The sequence below is a fragment of the Dysidea avara genome, chromosome 3, assembly GCF_963678975.1.
Source record: "Dysidea avara chromosome 3, odDysAvar1.4, whole genome shotgun sequence".
NCBI lineage: Eukaryota > Metazoa > Porifera > Demospongiae > Dictyoceratida > Dysideidae > Dysidea > Dysidea avara.
Genome location: NC_089274.1, coordinates 13,922,872 through 13,946,941, shown reverse-complemented (window position 1 = coordinate 13,946,941; position 24,070 = coordinate 13,922,872). Strand labels below are relative to the sequence as shown.

Here is a 24,070-nt window from a genome sequence, read left to right as displayed (position 1 = left end):
ACTTTTGGTAATATCCATGAGTTGGTATAGTGTTCAGTGTAAATATGGGTGGCTCAACAGGTGAACAGCTTAGCTCCATTTGTGGAGACATTACATACATCTGCTGACATATAGGGGAAATGTATGGGTCTATATGCTTTCATTACACTTTTTTGGAGTTACTTACAAAAATTAGCCTCCTATTATGCTGAGTTTTATGCTTTTCCTAGTCCAATTATACCCCAAATTTTAACTTGAAACAATCATGCAAATCTACACTGTTACGGTACTAGTAAATCACAAAATTTCATTAAGAATATATATTTTGTATATTATACCTTACAACATCTGCTATTCAAGCTTGCTGGTTAACTTTACCTTTACCTTTAAAAATCAGAACTTCAGCAATCACTACAATACCGTTTTTTTGTTTCTTTAAATTTATTTTACCATTTGCTACAGGTAATATTTGTGTGTTCAATGAAGCGCAATGAAACAGGCTAAAGGGGTGGGGCAATGTGAAGTTTGAAGCATGCCACAAACTTACAACTTTAAATACCTATATTTTTCTTCTCTGCTGGCACAATGGTGATTATCGAGAAAGAACTTTTAGTAACAGTGCATTGTCTTGTCAAAATTAATTGTAACAGACTTAATTGAACAGTTCATTTATGCCATACACAATAAATGTTCTAGTACTAAATATTATCAACTGTTTACAAGGTGAGTTGCATGCAGGTACAGTGGCTATGACTCAGTGGTTAAGACATAGGGTACTTGTAGATGCCTTGATTTGATTTCAGGGCAACATTCTTGTGAATAGCCTTTAAATTCAGGATGACTGTTCTGTTAGAGTACGATTATACACTTGTTTCACATACTTAGTTCTAGCATTACAGCTCCATGGTTTCTTACTGTGAGATTTCTTACTCCCGGCCCATGACAAGTGATGTAAAATTATCACAGACTGATTCTCAACTTATTCATACTGTTGGCTGTATGTACTTCACTTCTTTTCACCTTTTCAGTCTCCAATCTGCTGTACTGTAAAACTGGCTGGTTTTGGGGCCTTTACAAAAGAAGTGAAATCTATAATACAAAAATACTTAAGCTGTGCAATAGGGTGCAGCATTTAAAAGCCTGGGTAAACAAAGTGAAATCAAAGGTGACAGCCAAGAAATAGCTGCAATGATGGCTGTGTACAATAATATAATTATCATTGCAGCCATTTTTTCCCGTCAACTTTAATCTCACAACTTTTTCACCAAGGCTTTTGAAGGCCACATTCTTTTTCACAGTTTGACTGTTTTTGTATGGATATCATTATCAATAGCCACCCCCCAATAAGGCTTGTATCAGGACTTGCTTTTACTTTTGCACTCCAATAATCAGTTCAATGGTTTTCTTTTTTTATTTATTAAGGCTTTACAGCACAAGTGCTGAAGGTCTGTAGGACACCAGGTCCTACAGCCTGTTCAAAGTTGTTGCAGAAAGTATGTTTGAAAAGGTAGAGAAAGGAGAGAAAAGATCTATGACTGAACCTGCAGCCATCCGATTAACACTCGAATTTTGCAGCTAACACTTTATTCTTGAACTGCCAGCCACCTGATTCCCAATCAAGCACCATGCACAGTCTTTTTATCTATCTACCTCCAAAAGTGATAGATATTCTTCCTTTAATAGTGATGATTAATAATTCAAATAAATAAAATATTTACATATCCACTATGTTGCCAAATTTAAACTTCTCTGTTTTGCAATTTTCTTTAACTTAACTGATTCTATTGGACCAGTTTTGTCCACCAATGATCTGAATACTGACTGAGGAGACTGTACTAGGTTGAATGGTGTATCAAACTCTATCACTTTACCAGAAGATAACACCTGCAAATGATACAAATGACATATTATTAGCATGCATGGTTGTGTTGAATTTAGGAAACTATCACACTTACTAGTATCTTGTCAGAGTCCATTATTGTCTCTAGTCGGTGAGCAATAGTTATGATAGTACAATGGTTGAACTTGCTACGTATCATCTCCTGAATAATACCATCAGTTCTGTAACGAGATACATATAATTGTGTCTGGTATGGCTTTCTGAGGTATGATTGCTGGTAATTATGGGACAGCTTATCTCTACTTTTCAAACTATTTGTGTCTCATTTCACTTCTTAATGTCCATCACTATTCAAGGTATGTTCTATGTTGTTGAGTCACTACACTTACATTAGGTCAACATTAGCAGTTGCTTCATCAATGACAAGAATCTTATTCTTCCTTAATAATGCTCTTGCCAAACATATCAACTGTCGTTGGCCTACACTAAAGTTAGAACCACCTTCAGATACTTCAGCATCTAATCCTTCATCTAAACTGGACACTACATCCTTTAGTTGTACCTGTGGTGTAGATGAAGACAGGTTAGTCGTTACACATGACAGTCAATTGTAAATTTAACCACATTATTTAGTTGGCAATGGTTGTAAAATACTATATTAACCACTAGATGTTAGCCTTGATCACTTGTTTAAAAAAATAACCAGGATGAAGCTTCGAATGTTTCGTGGGTTCGAAGGTTAAATAAACTTCGAACTATAAAAGTATCCTTCAAAGCTTCGTAATGCACTCATAGTATTCTTCTTGCACAATTGATGTTCGTCTCTTCGTGATCGATCTTTGTGTGCCATGCCCACTTTAAACCATCACAGTTAAACTTGCAACTGTACCGTAGCTGTAGCCTTAAAAACATGTTATAAAGTGATAGATAATGCATGGAAATGTCCTATTAGCCATTAGTTGGTGTTTACCTATGCATGATTGCAGTATAATGGACACGCCCATTTGCAATCAATTGATTGCATCATTCAGTACTGCTGCTATGTACTTTCCAAATAAGCATTAGAAAGATAAAACTTAAGAAGGATGTGCATAAATACATGTAACTTGAAAGCTAACGCCAAAGCTTCAAATGTTTAAACATTTTATTAGCGAACGTTCGAAGGAATATTCGTCCCAGCACTACCAGGTACTACGTACTGCATCAAAAGCAGATATACACATACCTCTTCTAAAGCATTCCATAGTCGGTCATCTTGATGCTCTTTAAATGGGTCCAAGTTATACCTTACACTTCCACTGAACAATACTGGGTCCTGTATAATAATTATCAGTTAGTCTCAGACTTGTTGTACTGTCACATTACCTGTGGAATAATTGACATTTTCTTACGAAGATCATGTAATCCTATCTCAGTTATTTGTATTCCATCAATTTCAAACACTCCTTCTGGTTCTGCTAACCTAAACAATGCTGATAGCAATGAAGACTTGCCAGCTCCAGTCCTGCCCACAACACCAACCTACAGGTGCATTTACATGTTATCTATTTACAAATCATTCCATAACTCTAACCTTTTCACCAGATTGTATTTTAAGTGATATAGACTTCAACACGTAGGGGTAGTGTGGAGCATATTTGAATTTAACATTGTCAAGCTGAACTATTCCCTTTTCGGGCCATTCCACAGAAGGTGCCTTGTCTTTTGGTAAAGTTACTAATTCTGCCTCGGCCTCTAGTTTGCCATAGCCCATAACTCTCTCAACTGATACCAGCTAAAATAATGAAACATGATCTTTAGATGTCTGTGCTGTATATCAGAACATACATTTTGATATAAATGCAAAAAAATTTACTCTGTAATTAACAGGAAAAGTAAAAACACAATTTTCCCTTATACTTGTACCAAGAGTTAATAACAGTGGGAGGGTACAAAAGTAGCTAAAGTATTTTGAGTTGTTTATTAGCAATAAGACATAACAGATGGTCAGTTATATAATTATTAACTCTTGCTTGTACCATCTACCAACACTGATCACAAAACCACACATGATATCTCTCTTACCAGATTCTCCACATCAGCACTTGTACGTATTACAAACTGAAGCAGTCCAACTAAATTAATTGCATAAAACATTGACAGGCCCACCAGTGCTGGATCAACACCTAAATGATACACAGTATCATAGAGATACGGTAAATAGGCACTTTGATCATACATATACTACAAAACAAGTAGCTAACTTCTATTTGAATTGGCAAACTGTTAGAGATGTACTGATAATCAGATTTGCAAAAGGTTTGGCACCAATATGGAAATTTTTACCATATTGGCATTTGGCACAAACTTCTCCGATAACTGATATTGCTACTGATACGTAGCTTGCATAGCAAGTATAAATGCCATGTCTATCAGAGCCAAAATAATGCCTTCTTTGCTAGGGTCCACAATGTGAAAAATCAATATCCTCCAATCAAATACCTAACTATCGTCATGTGTTAGGCTAATAAATAATACCAGTGTGGCAGCCAAGTTCACCACTTTCTGCTGGTAGAAAACGATAGAAATCCCAATTGGTGCATCCCTATTAAATTTTAGTACCATTTATTAAGATGGTAGTGTGCCAAGAAAGCTGGCGTGTCTTGAAAGAAAATGCAGTTTTCACGCCTGCATAGCTCCATGGTTTCTTACAAAGCATACCGTTTTAACATTATAGTTGTCTGCCAGGTAGGGTAGGACACACAATTTTAGATTGTTCTAGAGCATTCTATTAGAATTCCTCAAAAATAAAAATAAAAATGGCAGAGTATTAGAACCAAATAGTCAATTAAAACATGCAATACAATACATTATAGAACTTTGAGTGGGAGAGATCAAAGAAAAAAGTATACTTAAATTTCATAAAGTACACTCTCAGCCGGCCAACTGTTTCATCGACCACAAAGAGTGCTTTATTCGTTCAGTAAAGCACTCTTTGTGGGCAATAAAGCACAGTTGCCCATGTACCTTAGTGTAGGCTAATAGCCTACGGGGCTTGTGCCAGTACGACTAATCACCCAAGCCGGTGAAGGCTGATAGCCTTGCCATGCGGAGTGATCAATCACCCCAGCCAATACGAGATCTACCACTGGATTGCTTTTATAGACATACCTAAATGCTTCAATGATGAGTGGGAGAAGGTAATGTTGCTGTTACGTTTGTTAATGTAAATGGACAAGTCCTGGAGATATCACGGAAATACTTCACCATGTGACTCACAATAGAATTGATTGTGGTTTGCGAGCAAAACCTGCCAAAAGACGCGATGAACGTCTACCATGCCAAACTATGGTGAACTACGCATGAGTTACTTTGTTAAACTGGTTTGTGTGTGTCCAGGCTGCTAATAGTTTGTGCAATGCGTGTTAATTACGAGTTCTAGTGTATGGTGAAGCTACACGAGTAGAAAGTTCATAAATCATTTAAAGCATAGCCGCGAGTGCTATATGAAAAATAAAGTACGAGGTGCGTGGCCGAGATGCTAATAAAGCACGAGGCGAATGCTTTAACATATACATACAATACAATTACAACTTCTGCCTTCAATAATCATCTTTGCATCTGTATATATATATATAAGAAGCAAAAACAAACTCCAAAACTAGCTTATGGATGACTTTGGGGCCAAATAGAGTAGAGGTGCAGCGATATGACTTTAAGCTGATATTCTGATAACCAACATTATCAAGCTGATAAACAAAGCCAATCCAATATGGTAGCATAGACTTTTCCTCCTAGAATTTTCACTGTAAATTCAACTATGAATTAAAGTGACAGTGTGGGACTTTAATCAACAATTGACATGTTGATATTACAGCATAAACAAGCATTGCTATGATATTAATTGTGTATAAGTGTCCTGTTACTGTATATGTTTCTGCTGCTTGTTTACACATGTTACCGATCTGATACCTATATGCAAAAACAAGGCCGAAATAACTGATAAGTAATCTGATTATCAGTACACCTCTAATACAAAATACAAAAAGATATGAAATCCACAAAGCCGGGTGCGGCCTTCGATAGGCTGGATGAAAAAAGTTGTAAAATCAAAGGTGATGGCCAAGAAATGGCCGTAATGCATGATGTTAATAAATTTCACATTTGATTCCCAGCTTTTTTCCCTTAGAGGCCACACCCATTTGTACAGCTTTGCTGTTTTTTTGTTTTTTTGTGCGGATGGTCTTTACATTAACGCCTTACTTGTACTTCCTTGTATTAGATTGCACTGCACCACTGACACACACAAGCCTATGAACAAAGCCTACGGCAGCCGTACAAAACATGGCTATTGCATCCCAGTAAACCAGCACTGGGACGCCTGTGGCACTTGAGCCTTGTGCAGGCAAATCCTCCTGGGGCAGGGCTAGTAACCCACAGGAGGACTGTCCAGGTCTCACACACAAACAAACACACACATACATACACACACGCACGTACGCATGCACACGGACACACATCATACTCACTATCTGTAAGTGGTATGGAGCCAAACATTACAACTGCAACAAATACTCCTCCAATGATGTCAACTCTTAGTCCAAACCAACGAGATATAGCAACCTTCACATGCCATCCCTTGCTATGCTCATTCTGATAAAAATGCAACTTGTTAACAAATCTGTTCTGTTCCTTGTAAGCTCTAATACTTGTTAGTCCTTGAATTGTGGATGAGATGTGTGAATAGAGTGGACTACGACCTATGAGAAATAATAATTCACTGTATATCTATAGTTCTCCATTACCTATTGACTCAAGTCTTTGGACATCTCTAGATGCTCGGAGGAAGTAATGACGTAATAGCAGTTGTAGCATTATAATTATGGTAGCAGGAATAATGAGCCAATAATTAGCAACACATGCAACCACAACACCAGCTGAAATCTCCAGGAACAGCTGTACAATAGAAAAGATTCAATACCAATACCAACAACTGCTGTCATGACTAACTGAAAAAAAGTGAATAAACAGGTTTGGTAGAAGACTATCCATGAGTCCTGTGTCAGCTGAGAACCTGTTTAAAACACGACCTACATGTCAAAAATAAATGATTTAAATCAATTTGCACTGCAGGTAGACTTGTTTTAAACGTAGAAAGTCTATCATTTCCCTATATCAAAAACTTTTAATACAGAATGACATGAGTTGCTCATACAAGGTACAAAAAACAGTTTAAAAACAACTTACCTACTGGGTTGGTGTCAAAGAACAGTATCGCTGTTCGTAGAACTGATTTGAACATCTTATTGTGCAAGTTACGAGATGCATTGAGACAAATGACGTAAGCAAATATTGATTTAAACAACGCAATGAATATCGCTCCTCCCAGAATAGCTCCAAATATTCCAATCCATTGGTGAGTAGTCAAGTCAAAGTTTCTAGCATTGTTATATGTAACATTCTCAAGTTGCGGAGAACAAGATCCACTCTCACTAGCCCTGAGAACAAAATAAGATGCTATAAAAGTAAGGCGATAGTTTCCTTACCATTTTGACAGCCACCAGTTAGTAGCAACAATACTACCCTACACATGTGCATGAGTATTCAAAAACAGAGACACACTATGTGGCTTATACCTGGGATACAAAATACACTGCTATAAGAATGAACACCAGCAATGTGTTTCCTCCAGCTCTAAGATAAGTAAAGTAAGTCTTGTTAGAAATTGTTCCATGTGCTCTCTCTTCCTCTGGCACCGTGTTACGGATATTCTACATAATACATAAACTAGTACTATATACACATCGGTACATACATACTTCTGTTCTAATTCCTCTGACACTGTTAATATCATCATGGACTGATATTAGAGAGTATAAAGATGGTGTGGTATACAGAGATGCTTCTTCTAAGCTCAGATCAACATTGACCTTGTCACTTTCTGAGTGTCCTAATCTCACACGTCTTCTGGCCTTTTCCACTGGTAAGAGATGAACACTTTCTTGACCCTTGGTGAATTCTTGTTCTAGATCCACTGAATCTTCACACTGATCTACAACAACATTTGGTGATTTAGTACTACCATTCTCTATATCATCAAATAGTTCGGTTGGATCGATTCCACTTGAGGTTAACTGCTCATAACTACCATATCCTTGAACACATCCCTACAGAAAGAACAGTCACAAAATGTTTAATAGAACAATACTAACACAAACCTCTTTTAGTACCAGGATGGAGTTGGCATGTTGAGCATATTGTAACTGATGAGTTACCAACACAACCAACTTGTCAGATAATACTCCACAGATACACCTGTACAATGGATAAGTATACAATCCTAAGTTTAAATATTTTATGCACGATTTCTAGCAAAGTGTTAAGATAACTAAGGTGTCAACAACATACTATCAGGGTACCACCACTTCTGCAGTGTGTGTATGTTCTTTTTACTCAACGAAACCCACAAGGGTTTTGTGATCCTTTGTCGTTTAGTTACCACCTCACTTTGCTGTATCCGCCTGTGACAAACACTGAAATTTTCGAGAATACAAGAGTTTCCAATGCGGGTTTAATTGATGATTTAACTACGTGACACTGTTTATCACAAGACAATTGATAGTAACGAAAATATCATGATAGCAATATGTATCATGATAGTACTTTTTTTGTGACAGATAGTTGTATGATACCACATTGAAAAGTGAGTAGCGTGTACTGTTTACAACCCTTTATTGCTCCTTTCTTATAAAGAAGCAAGTTGAAGGTACATGAATAGAAGTGTTTAGTAACAGTTTATAGGTATTATGTACATCCGTCACGACAGTATAGAAGTTAACCATCACAATACAATTTGACAAAACATCGCAATAACAAAAGTATGGCTTGCTGTGGAAGTTTGCTATGTATCTTGCAACTCATTCATCGTGTCAATTGATGGGGCACTAGTGAGGATACTGGGATGTTCTGTACTACGCTGTACTTTGTTGACGCTGTACTTTGTTGACAGGCTATCAGAAGATGGGATGGACCATATGGCATGATATTGAGATCATTAGTTAGAGTTTCCTGCCATGCATACATATAATGCGCATGCTACACGCATCTGTGTCTGTAAGAATCCCGTACTAGAATTGGCATTGGCAGAGATAATGGAACCTGTCTCCCTGATGTTCCACCAATGCCTATTAACATACAACTTCTAAAGGTAATGAATGATCACCCTGTTATATGGTTATTTGCTACCTTAATTTTTTTACATGCTTACTCATCAAACAAATGCCTACTGACAGCAGCATCTACTGCACTCAGAGGATCATCCAACAACATGATGTCACTGTCCCTATACACAGCCCTATATACAACATTTACAATCACTATATGTGACATGTAAAACACCTGTACTCTACCTGGCAAGGTTCACTCTAGCCTTCTGACCACCGCTAAGGTTCACTCCTCGTTCTCCAATCAATGTGTCCTTACTAAATGGCATCTCATCAATATCCTATTAACAGAACATCATCTACCATTGTAGACATCTCATCTCCTTCCTTACTTTGACAAGTGAACAACACTCTACAACTCTGTTAAACCAAGCTTCATCATAAATTTCACCAAATAAAATATTTTCTTTTATGGTTCCAGAAAATATCCATGGTTCCTGGCTTGCATAAGATACACTACCCTCAATGTCTACTGACCCATCCAATGATTCTAGTTCTCTCAGTAGACACTGAAGTATTGATGACTATAGCAGTGGAAAATATAGAGCATTAATTAGCATAATAGTTAACACTACACACCTTTCCAACTCCCACTGGACCAACCACTGCCAGCAACCTGTTTGACTAGACAAACAGGTTACATACATTAAACTATGTCTTCTTGTTATACCTTGTCAACAGTGAAATTGACATTGTTCAATACTAGCTTTTCTCTCTCCTATAACGCAGAGTTGATAGTAGTAAATATGACAGACTGCACCTTACTTGTGTCCAGGATACAGTGAGATTACTGACTATAATCCTAGGAGATACCAAACAACTGTCTGTAGTTATTTCCCTGCTAGCCATTTCAGTGGCAGTTCCTTCATGCTCATCAGATGGGGTAGTAGATGGTTGACAATCTTTATTGGTTATTGCACTAGTCAGTTCTGGTAGTAAGAGTAGTTTCTGCAAATGAGTAATATGTTATAGAGTATAACTTCATTAAATTACACGGTTCAAAAGTCAAAAGCTAAATACACAGCACCTGTACACACAGCACTCATCTGAAGCACTATATAGAAGAATACATTGATGTAGGGGATCAGTGTATCCCTGGAAAAAAAGGGGAAACCCTTTAACATTGTAGCCATTTTACAGTTTTTTTTTAATGTTGACTCAAAATTAATTTGCATGCATCACTGGTACGGTACTGCCCAAGCGCAACGTGCGTGCAAGTGGGTGCGACATTACGCTTGGGCAGTACCGTATGTATGTATGTTCTCCCAGCCACTACTATGTGGATTTGGGGATTCCATTACTCTGAAATAATATCTGTGCTAAGGCGGCAGTCAAGCGGCTGTAGGGTGGTCGCCCACCATTGTAATTATGTTTTTTGAAATGCTATATCTCCCTCTCTATACAGACTACAAGGAGGTTTGGACCAATGTTCTCACTATGTGAAGAAAACTAATTCATCTTTGGTGCTATATTACTATTTGAAGCAAGATTACAAACAAAATCGTCCCCTCTTTTGGTAACCAGTTAGTCTTAACAATTTCCTATTCCTACATACTGACGTCAATATTGGCACTACAGAATGCACAAAACTCTCAGAAAAAAGCAGCTCTTCTGCTTAAATGCCTAACCATTGTGCAATGGTTACATTCCTTAACCTTCTGTGACTAACTTTCAAAATTTTTACAATGGGCTGTTGTGGAAACAACCTGCTCAGCAGGTGTGGAGGTGGAACATGCGCTTGACTGCATGAGTTACATAATCAATGTGGGTTTCACAGTGGCATGTTTGACACAGCGTTCTGTAAGGGTTCCTATCCTACAAGAACTTGTACTGAGGGATTGATACAATGTATTCTCTACACATTAAATGTCTTAACAAGGACTATCAGCACCATCGTGACTACACCAGTACAACGAGCTCCCGCATATCTGTATATTGGTGGGTTATTATTACACAACAGCTGGAATCATACGTTATAAGTGAAGCCAGAGCACCCGTTATCTACCTTAAAGTGCTTTTATAGAAGAGTCAATAGAAACTCAACTACTCTAATAGAACAGCCATATTGGTTTTTGGCTAAATAAGAATTTCAGATTGATTGATTGATATTAATGTAGTTTTCCCAAGCAGTAGCAAATCTTTTAGCATGAGATATACCATGTATTGGAATTGGTTATGTATGTACGTACCTTTATCCTTTTAAGAGAGACTGACATCTCTGTAAGTCTTAATAAACAGTAGACTAGAAAAACCACAAAGAAACGTCTTGCAAAGCTCAAAAGAATTAAACTAGTGAACACTTTCTTTGGAGTCAGAGTATTTTCCAATCCAGCATAAGTTGAGAAGACCACAAAACTCAACAGGCCAATTGTTACGTAAAAGAATGCTAAATTGCAGCCATAGATCAAACTAGCTTGAGTGATGATCCTGCTCTCCTTCCTAACACAACAAGTCAGTAGACAGTACAACATACAACTCATCACTAACCTTCTGATCTTCTTCACATGTTCATGAAACGCCCACTCCCAGGCATACATCTTGATCAGTCTCATACCACTGATGATCTCATTCATCACTCTCACTCTCTTGTCTGTCACTTTAGCTGCTTTTAACCTGTGTAAGCAATGTACAGTTGTCTTTATGTGTATCACGTACAGATCCACAAACATAATATGCATCTTGATGTCTAGAAACCAACTTCACTAGCAGAGGAGTGCGAGACCTTATGATTTAAAGTTTGTTCTCAGGGTTTTTAAGGGGGAGATGGGAGCATTTTCCCTCCTTGAATTGACTATGCTCCTACTGAAGAACTGTCTCACCCCCTAATTGTTACCATTAAATGCCACAACATAGTACTCAATAGTCATTACCCCAAGCTGCCACTGAAATCAACACTGTATGACTTTCTAGGCTGGAATAAAGGGCTGGGAGATTACATCGATTGTGGGATTAATTGTGGTTGTCGTGATGTTGATATGTATAATAAATAATCATGATGGTGTGACATCACATACAAATGTATATAAAATGGCGGCACATACCGTTGTGGAAGAACATGATCCGGAAAACAAGCCACATTACTTAATTAAAAACATACCTGCTAGAACCCGTTGAATTTCTAAGAATATATCTGTATTCATTATGTTGTTTGTGTTAACTCTAACTTCCTATGGCCCTAATTGTATTGAACAGTTGTATGCAATGTCAACGTACATTGTTAAAATAAATAAGCTCATGCAAAGTCGTGCATACATGATGCTATCGATGCATGTAAGTTATAACATTGTGATAGTTATGTTCCATCCTACAATCGTGAACATAGAGTGGACCCTCAGTTATCCGAACCCCAATGTGTCTCAGGCAATGATAAAAGTGCTCAGACAAGTGAACTATTCGGATAACTGAAGCCCATATTATGTACATTTATATACAAAACTCAGGTTGAAATACTCTAATAGAACATACACTTGTACTCAAAATACTCTAATATAACAGTCATTTCCAATTTCGGATAAACGAGGGTCAGACAACTGAGGGTCTACTGTAGTTAAATGTCACAATCACTCAGCCCTAATGCTGCTGAGATTTTTCATTCATCATTGCATCTCCACACTAGCAAAGTACAAATTTGAACACCATGGAAAATACAGCAATAAAGTATGACCTCAAGCCTCTCAATTTCGTCTTATGTTTAACTGGTATACAAACTGCTCACCTCCATTTGGAGTAGAGACGAGTAGTCATGTACTGGATCAGTGGCAGGATAATAAAGATTGCCAAAGCTGTTAAACAACTTGGGCCAACTTCTCTCCACAGTAAATAAATGGTAATAGGAATTAACAGTGGAGCAATCCACAATGCATGAATAAAGTCAAAACCCTGTAAAGCACAACAGCAATAAATCCGTCCCAGTATTAATGGTAACATACTATGTCAAATTTCTGAACATCATTGGAGCAAAGGTTCACAACATGTCCAACTGACAATTGACTAATGGTGGACTGTGACAGCCTCAAAACCTGCAAGTTACGTATATTGTGTGCAATAAAAAAGGTGACATGTTACACATCTCAAGGGGTACAGTAAGTGCAGCAACTAATAGTTTAGAAGCATTGTAATCACCACATATGAATATATAACAGTATATGTGACCAGATTTTACAAATCCAATCCAAATCGCACATCAGGCAAAATCAAACTAACACCTCCAGTAGATAGCTACACTATCGTACTAGTAGTTTTGACCCTCAGTACTACTCAAACTACCTGAGGCTGGTTTCAACAGACATTTTCTCTAAGTGGTGTGGAGAGCTCGAATGGTGGTTTCCGGCCTTGTGAAGGACCTGGTTTGGCAAGAATCAGTGGTTTACTGGTGGACAGCCTGATAATGTTGACCAGACGTTTTTTCTGTTGATTGTGCTACATATCAGCCCCTAAGGAGCCAGCGTGGCCCTGTAATCTTGTGTCTGGACTCCAATCACGGTCTGCCTCCATTTTGAAGTCTATCTCTTGCCCACTCTGCCACCCCCCACCCCTTTGTGAGCACTCGTGATACTACTTTGCTCATCCAACTACTCAGATTTTCTATCTTATTTAGCAGGAAACTCTACAAGCAACTACAAGTACTGGAAGTGGTCTGAAACGTAATAATAGCAAGAGTTCATAATATAAATAGAGAGTAGAGTGTCCTACTTCAGTATAAACTATCTCAAAGTAATACAGTAAAACTTTGATTACTTTAGGATATCATGTCAACACATGAAGTGTTAAGGAGCGTTGACAATGTCATCAGTAGGCTGCTTATTGAAGCCATAACTACAACAGTCATTGAAACTTAATGCTGAGTACACGAAAGTGACTATAGGTATTGTATCATAACTTTGAGATTCATGTTTGTACAGGCTATACTGCAGTAGGACACTCTCCTCTCTTTTTATATTATGAACTCTTGGTATTAGATTGATACATCTTTTGCGTAAATTTCATATGAGTGCTTGCTATCCTTGGCAAGTTATGCTGACTTGAATTCTTTAAAACCATTTATCTCAAAACTTTTAATGTGCGATTTGGATCATTTTTCAAGTCACATATATTATGGCTATATCAATATCTGAGTCTCTTTCTGACACAATGAAAAGAGACAAATGATAGTTCAAAAGTATAACCAATATACATTATTTACAATATAAAACATGATCACTACTGATGATGTAAGAAATTGGTACTAGTAATAGCAAGAGTATATAATGTGGGAGCCCTCCCACATTATATACTCTTGGTAATAGCATGGGTAGTAGTGAAATTTGGGAAAAATACCACAAGTGTTGCATTGAAAATGAGTGAAATTTCCATTTGCAACAAGAGTGGTATTTATCCCAAATTTCACTGCTACCCATGCTATTCCATGTTAATACCACATTCATACTTTGATTGCCAAACAACATTTGTTAGGGTCTGGTTGCTGTGGCTCAAATGGAGAATCAAATCAAAAATAGCCCATAGCAACCACCAACACAGCAACCTTTAGCAACCATTACCATGGCGACCATTTCTAAGGTAATGAGCATTTTGGGCCATAGCAACCATTGCTAAGCAACTGCACCACATACAGCACGAAATTGCAATTACAATTTTTCACTGATAGCAATGAAATCAGGGATTAATTTCACTGCTGGTATATTGGGACTTTTGTATGGGCAGTGAAACAGGTATGGTATTAACTAAGATATCCAATAGATTTTGAATACTGATACTTTGTACCTGTGAGTGTTTTTGATATCAAACTTATCTGCTGTAAATATGAAAGGGACATCCCCTCTTTAACTTTAAGGAATTTGCTATTTCTGGTAGAAACTATACATTGTTATTTGGCGGCATTTTAAAAATGTGAACGTATATCCACAGTATACACACCTTTGAGTAAATAGCCATGGACAATACAATTCGACACATCATCCCAATTACTTGTCCAATGTAAAAAGCCCACGTGAACAAAAGAACTGAGATGAATGTCAATGCAGTTATCCCTGCAGCATAGAGGTAAGCGTTTCTGGTGACTGTTTGTATATCTTCTTCTTTTTGATCAACCAGTTCAGAATTATTTGAAGCCCTCAGTAAAGACAGCTCCTCTTCCAGACTATTCTTCTCACAGAAATATTGAGACAGATAGCCCACAAGTATGGACTGGCCAATTTGAGGAGTAGCCTGTAATGGAAGTATATACTTATATTTTAATGCCTTAGTACCACTCACCAATATGAAGAACAAGAACCCATGTATTAGTAGATCCCATTTGAAACACTGCAATATTACAAACCACAGTCGAGGTGTTAGTCCCCTCTTAGCACGCTGTAGTTCATTATTCCAGTATCTACAATGACATCATTGCTAAGTGGAACTGATTGCAAAGAAAATAGATAACTATAGTATGTACGAGTTGAGCTGGATCCTGAAAAACAGCTAAAATGAAAAGTGCATTTTTTTCAAGGGAATTAATATCTCAGCCAACAAGGCGACAGTAAAGATGTCTACAACAGACATATGTGGTTTGGCTCCACTACAAGTTCAGTAATAGACACTACACTTTATGGCTTTCCCATAGGGAATGAATGGGAAATGGTGAAAATTTAGATTGACCGTGAACGTTGTGTCAGGCAATTAAACAAGCGGGTCTTTTAGTGGGTCAAGCAGTGCTATAAATGAACCAAATTTCAAGATCATGGGTAATTTGCATCCATGAGTAATTAAATGTTTTTGAGGATTCAGCTCATATACCGGACATAATAGACTGTACGCTAAATAGTAGAACCTTCGAACAATTCAAATATCTCTTATCTGAACAATGTAAATGACTGCTCAATTCTATGTACTTTCTATTAGACTCTATTAGGGTAATTGAATAAATATATGCACTTCTATCCCTGCCACTAAAGCCCTACATCAATTATAAAAGTATATGGTAGTTAAACCCCGGGAATGGTAGTTAAACCCCAGTGCATATATGTGACCGGATCTGCAAGAACTCTAGATAGCCAAAGGAATGGCCAATCAAAGTTTCAGCTCTAGAAGCCAAGAATTTTCGAAGTTACAGTGCTACAAAGTGGCAACAGCAGAAAAATTGATTTGTAAAGTAACGATATGGAAAATAAACTACAGGCGCTTAAGGCACTTAAATAAACGGTCATAACTTTTGAATGCAGTCCGCTACCAAGATGCAACTTTCATCATCAGATTCTCCATTAACAGCCGAATCCATTGCTGGGGAAGTTTTGTCTTCCGGGCCTTCCCTACAAGCTGCGCAAAAGCAAAAACATGAGAAAAAAAACCAATGATGAACCGCTCGTCCAATGTAAGGCAAACTTAGCACTCGTATCTTCTCTCTCCTTAGGTAGTACTGACACGAAAAAAAGATTTTCGAACTCGTCTTGCTTTGGGATCACAATGCTACCATAGGTTTTGCTGTTATCACCTTCCTTCATCGTGAAAGAAGTGCTCAAAAAATTTAAAGAATTTTTTTTTTCGATTTCGTGAACATTTCACCTATTGCATTTATTGCATTCTACTGTGAAATTGGGCTTGTGCTAACATATGGGATTCTTGCAGATCCGGTCACATATGGAAGACAACATATATTTACACATGAATTCAGTTGAAACTACAAACTCAGCAAAATTTGAAGCCATAAACATTGTAAACTATATCATCCCCATCCGTTCACCACGTGCTCGATCACGGAAAGGTCGCTTGATCAAGTGAGTGGACAGCTGGGGATGAGTAAAACTATAAGTTCAGCAAAACTTGAAGCCATACATAACTGACATGCTTGTCTAACCTTATTGACACGTTGTTTGTGAACTTGACTGCCTCATAGTGTGGGATGGAAGCCACTTACCCCACTTGCACTCGTAGGATATCTAGCTATCAACACCTCGGCCTCGGGTTGATAACTACGATATCCTACTCGTGGTGGGGTTCAACTATAACATAAACAAATTAATGGGATATACCTCTTTTATCTGTAATTGAAATGACGCACAGCTGATTGAATAAAACTGAGGCTATGTTTTATTGGAATTAAACCACACAGTCAGTGTTAACTTGGAATTCATAAATATGTACTCATAAAACATGTATTACAATTCTGACATATTAATCTTAGCCCAAACTACAATCAAACCTATGAGCTGCAGCCATATATTACAGCGCTACAGTCTAAAATTTTGTGGATAGTTTTCCAAGTTGCAAGAAACGTACTACCGTATAGCTGGTTATTTTCAAAGGGTTACTATTTTCGGATGTTTCAAAGAGGCCCTTCTCTTCGAAAATAAATTCCCAAGTACTGACATTCTTCGAAAATAAATTCCCACAAGTAAAAATAATGTGCTTTCACGTGATCGAACAGTGCATATTCACTCGTGTATTCTTATCATTCTGACTGCAACAACAGCCAGTAAACTATCCAGAATGGAATCCATGCTGTCTGCTGATCGAGCCGATTGCCTTGCCAGTGGCTACTGTAACTACTCCACTTATAACTCAGTTTTCTTTCCAGTGTGCAAAAGTGGAGATTATTCCATCCTCGATTCCATCAGTAAGGCGAACACACATAGACTCCACGTATTTAGTAATTTGTGACACGAATTTCTATTTGCTTGAAATCCACCTGTACTTTGAAATGGGCATTCTTCGAAAATAAACCTTCGAAATTGAGATTTTACTGTTCCTACGAAAATTTCTGGTTTGAAAATAACCAGCTATACGGTACTTGCTAACAAAAGATATTTAGTGGACACTCAATACTTGAACAAGTAACTTGAATCATTTATATTATGTGTACATGAATACAGTAATGATTCATATGAACTAATGGCCAGCGCTAGCAGTATAAGAGGCCACTACTCCCTATTGACACTGACTAAAAACTTAGAGAAAAGGAAAACCAAAGTTCAAACTGGGTGTGCTAATCCAGCAAGCACACTTTCTGGATTAGCACACTCAGATACTATCCAATGACCTGTTTTTTTTTGTTTTTTTGTTTTTAAAAAATCCAAATTCACACTATCATTTCCATCTTACCAGCACATGCAAGCCAAAAAGGAACAATATAAATATAGATAAAAGGGCTAGGATGGTAATGAAACAAACCCTAACCTAAGGCCTGCTAAGCACAGTGGCGTCTAGTACCAGGATTTGTGACTACTTAGTTAGATTACTACTGTATACACACATACATAATGTGTATACAGATAATACAAAAAATTCACCAACATGACTAACTTGTTGAATTTCTTCACTAAAATTTGTGATCTAGTTCTTTTAGGAGTAGCATAGAGATCATCTTGTTTCAACTCTCTTTTGTACCCTATCCAGATCAGTGGGTCTAGCCAACTAGTAAAGAGAAAACCATATGGTGAAATATAAGCATAATGTCACATAGTATACACCATAAATAAACGTGTCTGTTGCAGGCCTAATATCCTTACCTACTGGTCAAATTAAATTCCAAAAACTGATGATATTTTATTGCATGTTCACACACAGACACACACACACACACACACAATTATAAAATGTTCTTTTTAGACATGATGGTGGAATTGACGTAGATGATGTCCCAAGCACTCCACCTCCAGGACCTTGTACTTTCATTTCACAGAACAAATGTTGTTATCAGTACCACCAGAATGAAGGAGATTGAGCTACTTCCTTTCAAACACAGCAATGATCATCATGCTTCAGTGATTTGGAAGTCTGAGAGGAGGCTATGAATTACCTCAACTAATGTAAAGGCCATTTGTCAGCGACGTGCAACACAGTCTCACCCCTACTAAAGCACATGTTGTACAGCAGCTTTAAAGGCAACACAGCAACTGAGTATGGTTTAGCCCAAGAAAATGCTAGTACCTAGAATGGCTGCAAACTCACTGTGGATCTGTAGGAGCCACAGTAAGTCGAAACTGTGCGCAGCAACACCTGATGGTCTAGTAATTGATCCTTGTGCTTCACTTCTACCACTAGAAGGCCTTGTAGAATTTAAAAATCTATACAGCTACAGGGATAGCCTGTTACAAGAGGCAAATGACAGCAAGAAATACAGTTGCTTGACTAACATTGATGGGAGTTTTTCATTAAAACACAGCCACAAAGTACTACCATCAAGTGCAGTTTGCAATGCTTTGTACTGGTCGAACCTTCTTCATCTCTGCCAGAGACAGTTTCGGGGAAAGAATCACGTACGATGAAGAGTTTTGCTTGTCACTGATCCCCAAATTAAAGCGCTTCTACTTTTGTGCCATCCTGCCAGAACTGTCTCTCGTCAGCTGATACATGAACCCAAGGAGTGGATAGCTGACGAAACATCATGGATGCAGCGAGTGGAAGTCGCATCTTCTCCAACTCAACCTCTGTAAACGGATTAACTTGTTTCCGCCGTTGTTTTGCACATGGTACTTCACGTTGAAGATAGACTAAATAACGTAACACTATCACTTGTATACTTTTCATATCATTTGTACACTTTTCATAGCACTAGTATTAGCATTCGTTGTAACAACAATCTTTGTCTTCTCAGATAACAATGACCACGAGGCACACTACACGCACAAAATTACGTAAGAAAAAATTTCAGTCACGTAATTAATTATATCCGGTTGCAATGGGTATCCCGTAACCTTAATAGTGTGTAAAAGAATTATTACTGAACATCACCAGTAGGCTGGCCAGAGTTGAATTGTCCGTCCGTTTCATCACAGCTATAGCCATATGCATGAAAAAGCCAATCCCATTTCTAATAGTAAAACACAAGGAATTATATGTTGTGGCATCTGCATCTTTACAGAATGGGTAGCTGAGTGCAATTTTTTTTTGCCTTGCCACTTACTAAATACCATTCCTATTTAACATTTGTTGTACAGTATCCATTCAAGGGCAATGCCTATATTTAGTAATATTGGGGTACTATTTTAAATATATACCAAATAAAAAAAAAAGTTTTTGCACTGGGAAATACTGCAGATCTCTCATGAATTTGCAAATATTCTCAAATTTTCATTATTGCATGAGTTTGTTTTAGTGTTTTTCTCACCATTTTCAGCCATATAAAATGTAACTGTCCACCAGGATCATCTAAAAACCATTTGAAATCAACATGGTTTGGCCAAATGCATGCCTATTGGACAATCAGTGAATCACTACTGCTGTGGGTTGTGGCTCTAAGATCTACACTTAAGTGGGACATTGCACGTTGAAAATCCTCTAAAATTTCAGCATCTCCATGCAAGAAAACTGTGAACAACAACATCAACCCTATTCTAGTAGTTCGATCATTGTATTGGCATGCATGCATGTAGTGGTACAACAAATAGCACTCCTGTTTAGAAATCAAATGGTGAACTGTATGAAACTCACTGACAATTGCCATTCCCCCAGAAGTTAACACGAACAGCAGTAAAGGTTGGATACTGTTTGTGTTCACTCTATGGTTAAAATATTGTACACATATTGATTGAAAGGCATGTGTAATGAAGCTGTAAAAAGGGAATGCAACAGGGTAAGACTAAAAGTAGTTGGACCAATTTTAAGTCTGGCCAGACATACTGTTTTGTGTGTGTGTGTGTGTGTGTGTGTGTGTGTGTGTGTGTGTGTGTGTGTGTGTGTGTGTGTGTGTGTGTGTGTGTGTGTGTGTGTGTATGTGTGCGTGTGTCCAAAAAGGACATGTCAAAAATGGTACTGCTAGCTAGGATTGCTTTGGATGATTAAAAGTTGATCTGGGTGGATCAATTATGGTTACCAGAAATAAAACTGGACCCCAGAACACTGATGTACATCCATGTACACATAGATTTATAAACCCCAGGGTTTGAGTTTATTAATCTATCAAGGGGGTATCATGTCGGCTCACGCTGTAGGTAGATCTGCGACCACGGTCAAAGTCTTGACCGGAAAAAATTTCACCTTGACCCTTGACTTGCAGCGTTTATCGTCTTTGACCTGTGACTTGAGCATTTCTTGTCGAACTTTTGACCTACACTTATTTCTCCATTTTCCTATATGCACCTGCGCTTGTAACCTAGTATAATATTTTCTTAGTGCGTGCTACCAGCAGCTGGGAGAGAAAAATCATTATAATTATGGCGAAATGCCTGTTGGAGCTTTAAAACATCTTCTTGGAGATCCTTACTTCTTGTGAGGTACGTATAATCCCGTAAACTTGATAATAGCTACGTATAGTTTTCGATTGTGGGTTTCGAACCTTCCGTATCGTCTTGACCCACTGTAAGAGCTATTTAGTGGCCTTGACCGTTGACTTAAGAGTTTGACCGCGGTCGCAGATCTACCTACAGCAAGAGCCTGAGTGACACCCCGTTGTCTATGGTGTACACTTATGCACATTCTTGTAATGTACAACCTTGTACACTCGTTTAACAAAAGTCACAGATTATATATTCCCTGCATCAACCGCTGTATACCAGGATACATGTTTGCCTACAATACAACAGTACGTGCTGTACCTTAAGAATAGTTTCGAGATGATTGTCGCATTCTTCCATGGATCTTTGGCAGGAGCCTCAAACACAAAGTTTGTACTCTGCCCCGTGTTCGTAACGAGGTTCGTAAACCGATGATCCTCCACACTTCTCATCGATGCAGGACAGGCACTGAGGCACCAACCGGCTCAAAAGGGCGCTTTAACTTCTTGAACGTAGATATACGGATGTTAGGCGCAATCTGTGAATTTGCGCAGTTTATAAATTGCGCTGCGCATTTTGTGAATTCATAAAATGCGCAACAATTTATAAATTGTTGCGCAGTTTGTGAACTACCGTAAGAGCTGCGCATTTTATGAACTGGGTACCGCCGTTACGTTCTTGGCCGATTCAAGTACGTATCACAGGGAGGAATGACATGCAGGCTTCTCATTTTACCCCCTTTTACTAGCTGAAGGGACATCATAAACTGAACTGAAGACGCATTCTACCCGACTATCTCTCCCTCCAAGGTTCCTTTGCGTACTCTGCAGCTGGCCTGGATAAGGTGCACTGTCTTTCTCTCTCAGTGTTGCGCTGCGTATACTACAGTAGGCTAAGCCATTCGTTTTGATCAGCTGATATTGATGGGCACAGTCCAGCCTGCATGTTTACTTCTCCTATAGCAGTTGTCCAGCACATGCAAGCACTGCACAAGTAATGAAATGAATATCAGCACATAAGGTTTGGTACATTGTAACTCAAGTCCAACATCATATCTTTAATGTCCAGCCTTAAATGGTACACGTAGTTAGTTTCACTCTCACATTATCCCATGCATCCAGATGTAACACAACACGTGGTTAGCCGACATAATGTCACCTCTGCGATACAGTTATTAGTGCAAACATATGGTGTTTGGAATCAGGTATGCTGTGTTACACATATAGCTAAGTATGCTCCAATACATGAGTTACAAAGGTACAGCTCCATTTGATGAACAGCATGCAAGACCCAGAAAAGTTGTATCCATTTTCATCTTGCCTGGCTATAACCACATGTCTTCCTAAACACCGTTCATGGTATCCCCATGAGCAACTATTGCACCTGACCTATGGAATCCATACATTAATTTGTATACATAACTAGACCTCACCATGTCAGTTGTATCATCACCCAAACTAATCATTCCACAAGATTGACAATAGTCATCCATTGATTCTAAATAAACAAACATTATAATTCATGTGACACATCATAACTCATCGGTATAATACAACAGACGATGAAAAGAAATTTGCTGGTTCACAAAGAAACCCAACTATTCATCAAGAAGGTTATTTAAGCTAATATAGATACATTTTACCACAACATGAACAAACACGTACATGTTTACTTAATGGTACAAATGACACAACGTGATGATGTATATCGAACTGATTGCTGAAGCAATTAATAGGTGCATAATTATAATAATTTTTGAGGGAAGCCATTACATGGTGCTAGCTACCACAAATCAACACCTTCCGCTGTCAGCAAAGATACATAAAGGAGGACTCAAGTAGGTCCATGATGTTCTCATTATACGTACTGCAGTATGCCAAATTAAGGTACCAAGCAACATTGAACAGTGAAGACATCAAGCCCGTAGCAGGGGGTCTGTTCCAGGTAGTTGTAAAGCTGAGTACCATGTGCAAAATACACACATGGTCTTACTAGGGGGTCTGGAGGCATGCCCCTACAGATTCCTTCTGAGATCACTTACTGACTGCTCTATTAGAACAAATGACTGTTCTATTAGAATGTCGTAATCTTTTTGCAAACTAATATATCAGAAAATTGATAGGTGGGTTTCTAATTGCAAAGGTTATTGTAATATTATATTAAGCAGTTTACACATAATTGTAAAATTATTGACATTGATTGATTTATGGTGGTATATAGTTGATTGTGAAAATATTACATTATGACAATACTGTACATGTATGTGTAATAATATAAGTCACTAATCGGTACCAGCTAGCAGAGTTGGGGTAGTTACTTCAGAAAAGTAACTAGTTACTAGTTACACGTTACTGTTATCCCATGTAACTTAGTTACAGTTACAGTTACTTTTCAAAAGGTAACTAAGTACTCTAGTTACTACTTACTTTCATAGTACAAATTATGACTTGTTTTTAGCTTTTGTAACATGAATTTTGCTCAGATATGCATCATTAAGGGATGCATTACATAAGTACACTTAAAATAATAATTCTGTGGCTATTTCAGGTCAATTCTAAATATTGCTACATCTGGTGCTCAAGCAGAATCATAGAGAACAGTACACAGAATCTGTCTACTTAATGTGTCTGTAGCGTATATGACACAAAAATTGAAGTGCTCTTGCTTTTAAAGCATAATTAATTATAGCTACAATGTAACTATTGTAACTTAGTTACTTTTCAGATAATTACTCCTATTTACAAGTTACTAGTTACAAAGCAAGTAACTAGTTATATTACTAGTTACTTTAAAAGTAATCAGTTACGTAACTTAGTTACAAAAGTAACTAGTTACCCCCAACTCTGCCAGCTAGCCTGTTA

At 37.8% G+C, this 24,070-nt stretch overlaps 1 protein-coding gene across 1 annotated transcript; it reads right to left on the bottom strand.

The window, feature by feature from the left end:
* Positions 1 to 1,654: 1,654 nt before the first annotated feature.
* Positions 1,655 to 21,752, bottom strand: LOC136249482 (ATP-binding cassette sub-family C member 4-like). Its single transcript, XM_066041499.1, has 29 exons — positions 21,531 to 21,752; positions 18,298 to 18,408; positions 15,274 to 15,391; positions 14,935 to 15,225; positions 12,951 to 13,040; positions 12,737 to 12,900; positions 11,509 to 11,634; positions 11,211 to 11,460; positions 9,787 to 9,969; positions 9,692 to 9,739; positions 9,601 to 9,645; positions 9,354 to 9,545; positions 9,208 to 9,302; positions 9,066 to 9,152; positions 8,017 to 8,113; positions 7,618 to 7,965; positions 7,435 to 7,569; positions 7,345 to 7,382; positions 7,046 to 7,296; positions 6,809 to 6,888; positions 6,604 to 6,754; positions 6,328 to 6,558; positions 3,884 to 3,984; positions 3,393 to 3,593; positions 3,185 to 3,340; positions 3,045 to 3,134; positions 2,209 to 2,381; positions 1,935 to 2,040; positions 1,655 to 1,863 (listed from the first exon to the last, which is right to left on the bottom strand). The coding sequence occupies exons 1-29, from the start codon at positions 21,659 to 21,661 to the stop codon at positions 1,705 to 1,707; spliced, it is 4,248 nt and encodes a 1,415-aa protein (XP_065897571.1). The 5' UTR covers positions 21,662 to 21,752; the 3' UTR covers positions 1,655 to 1,704.
* Positions 21,753 to 24,070: the final 2,318 nt, after the last annotated feature.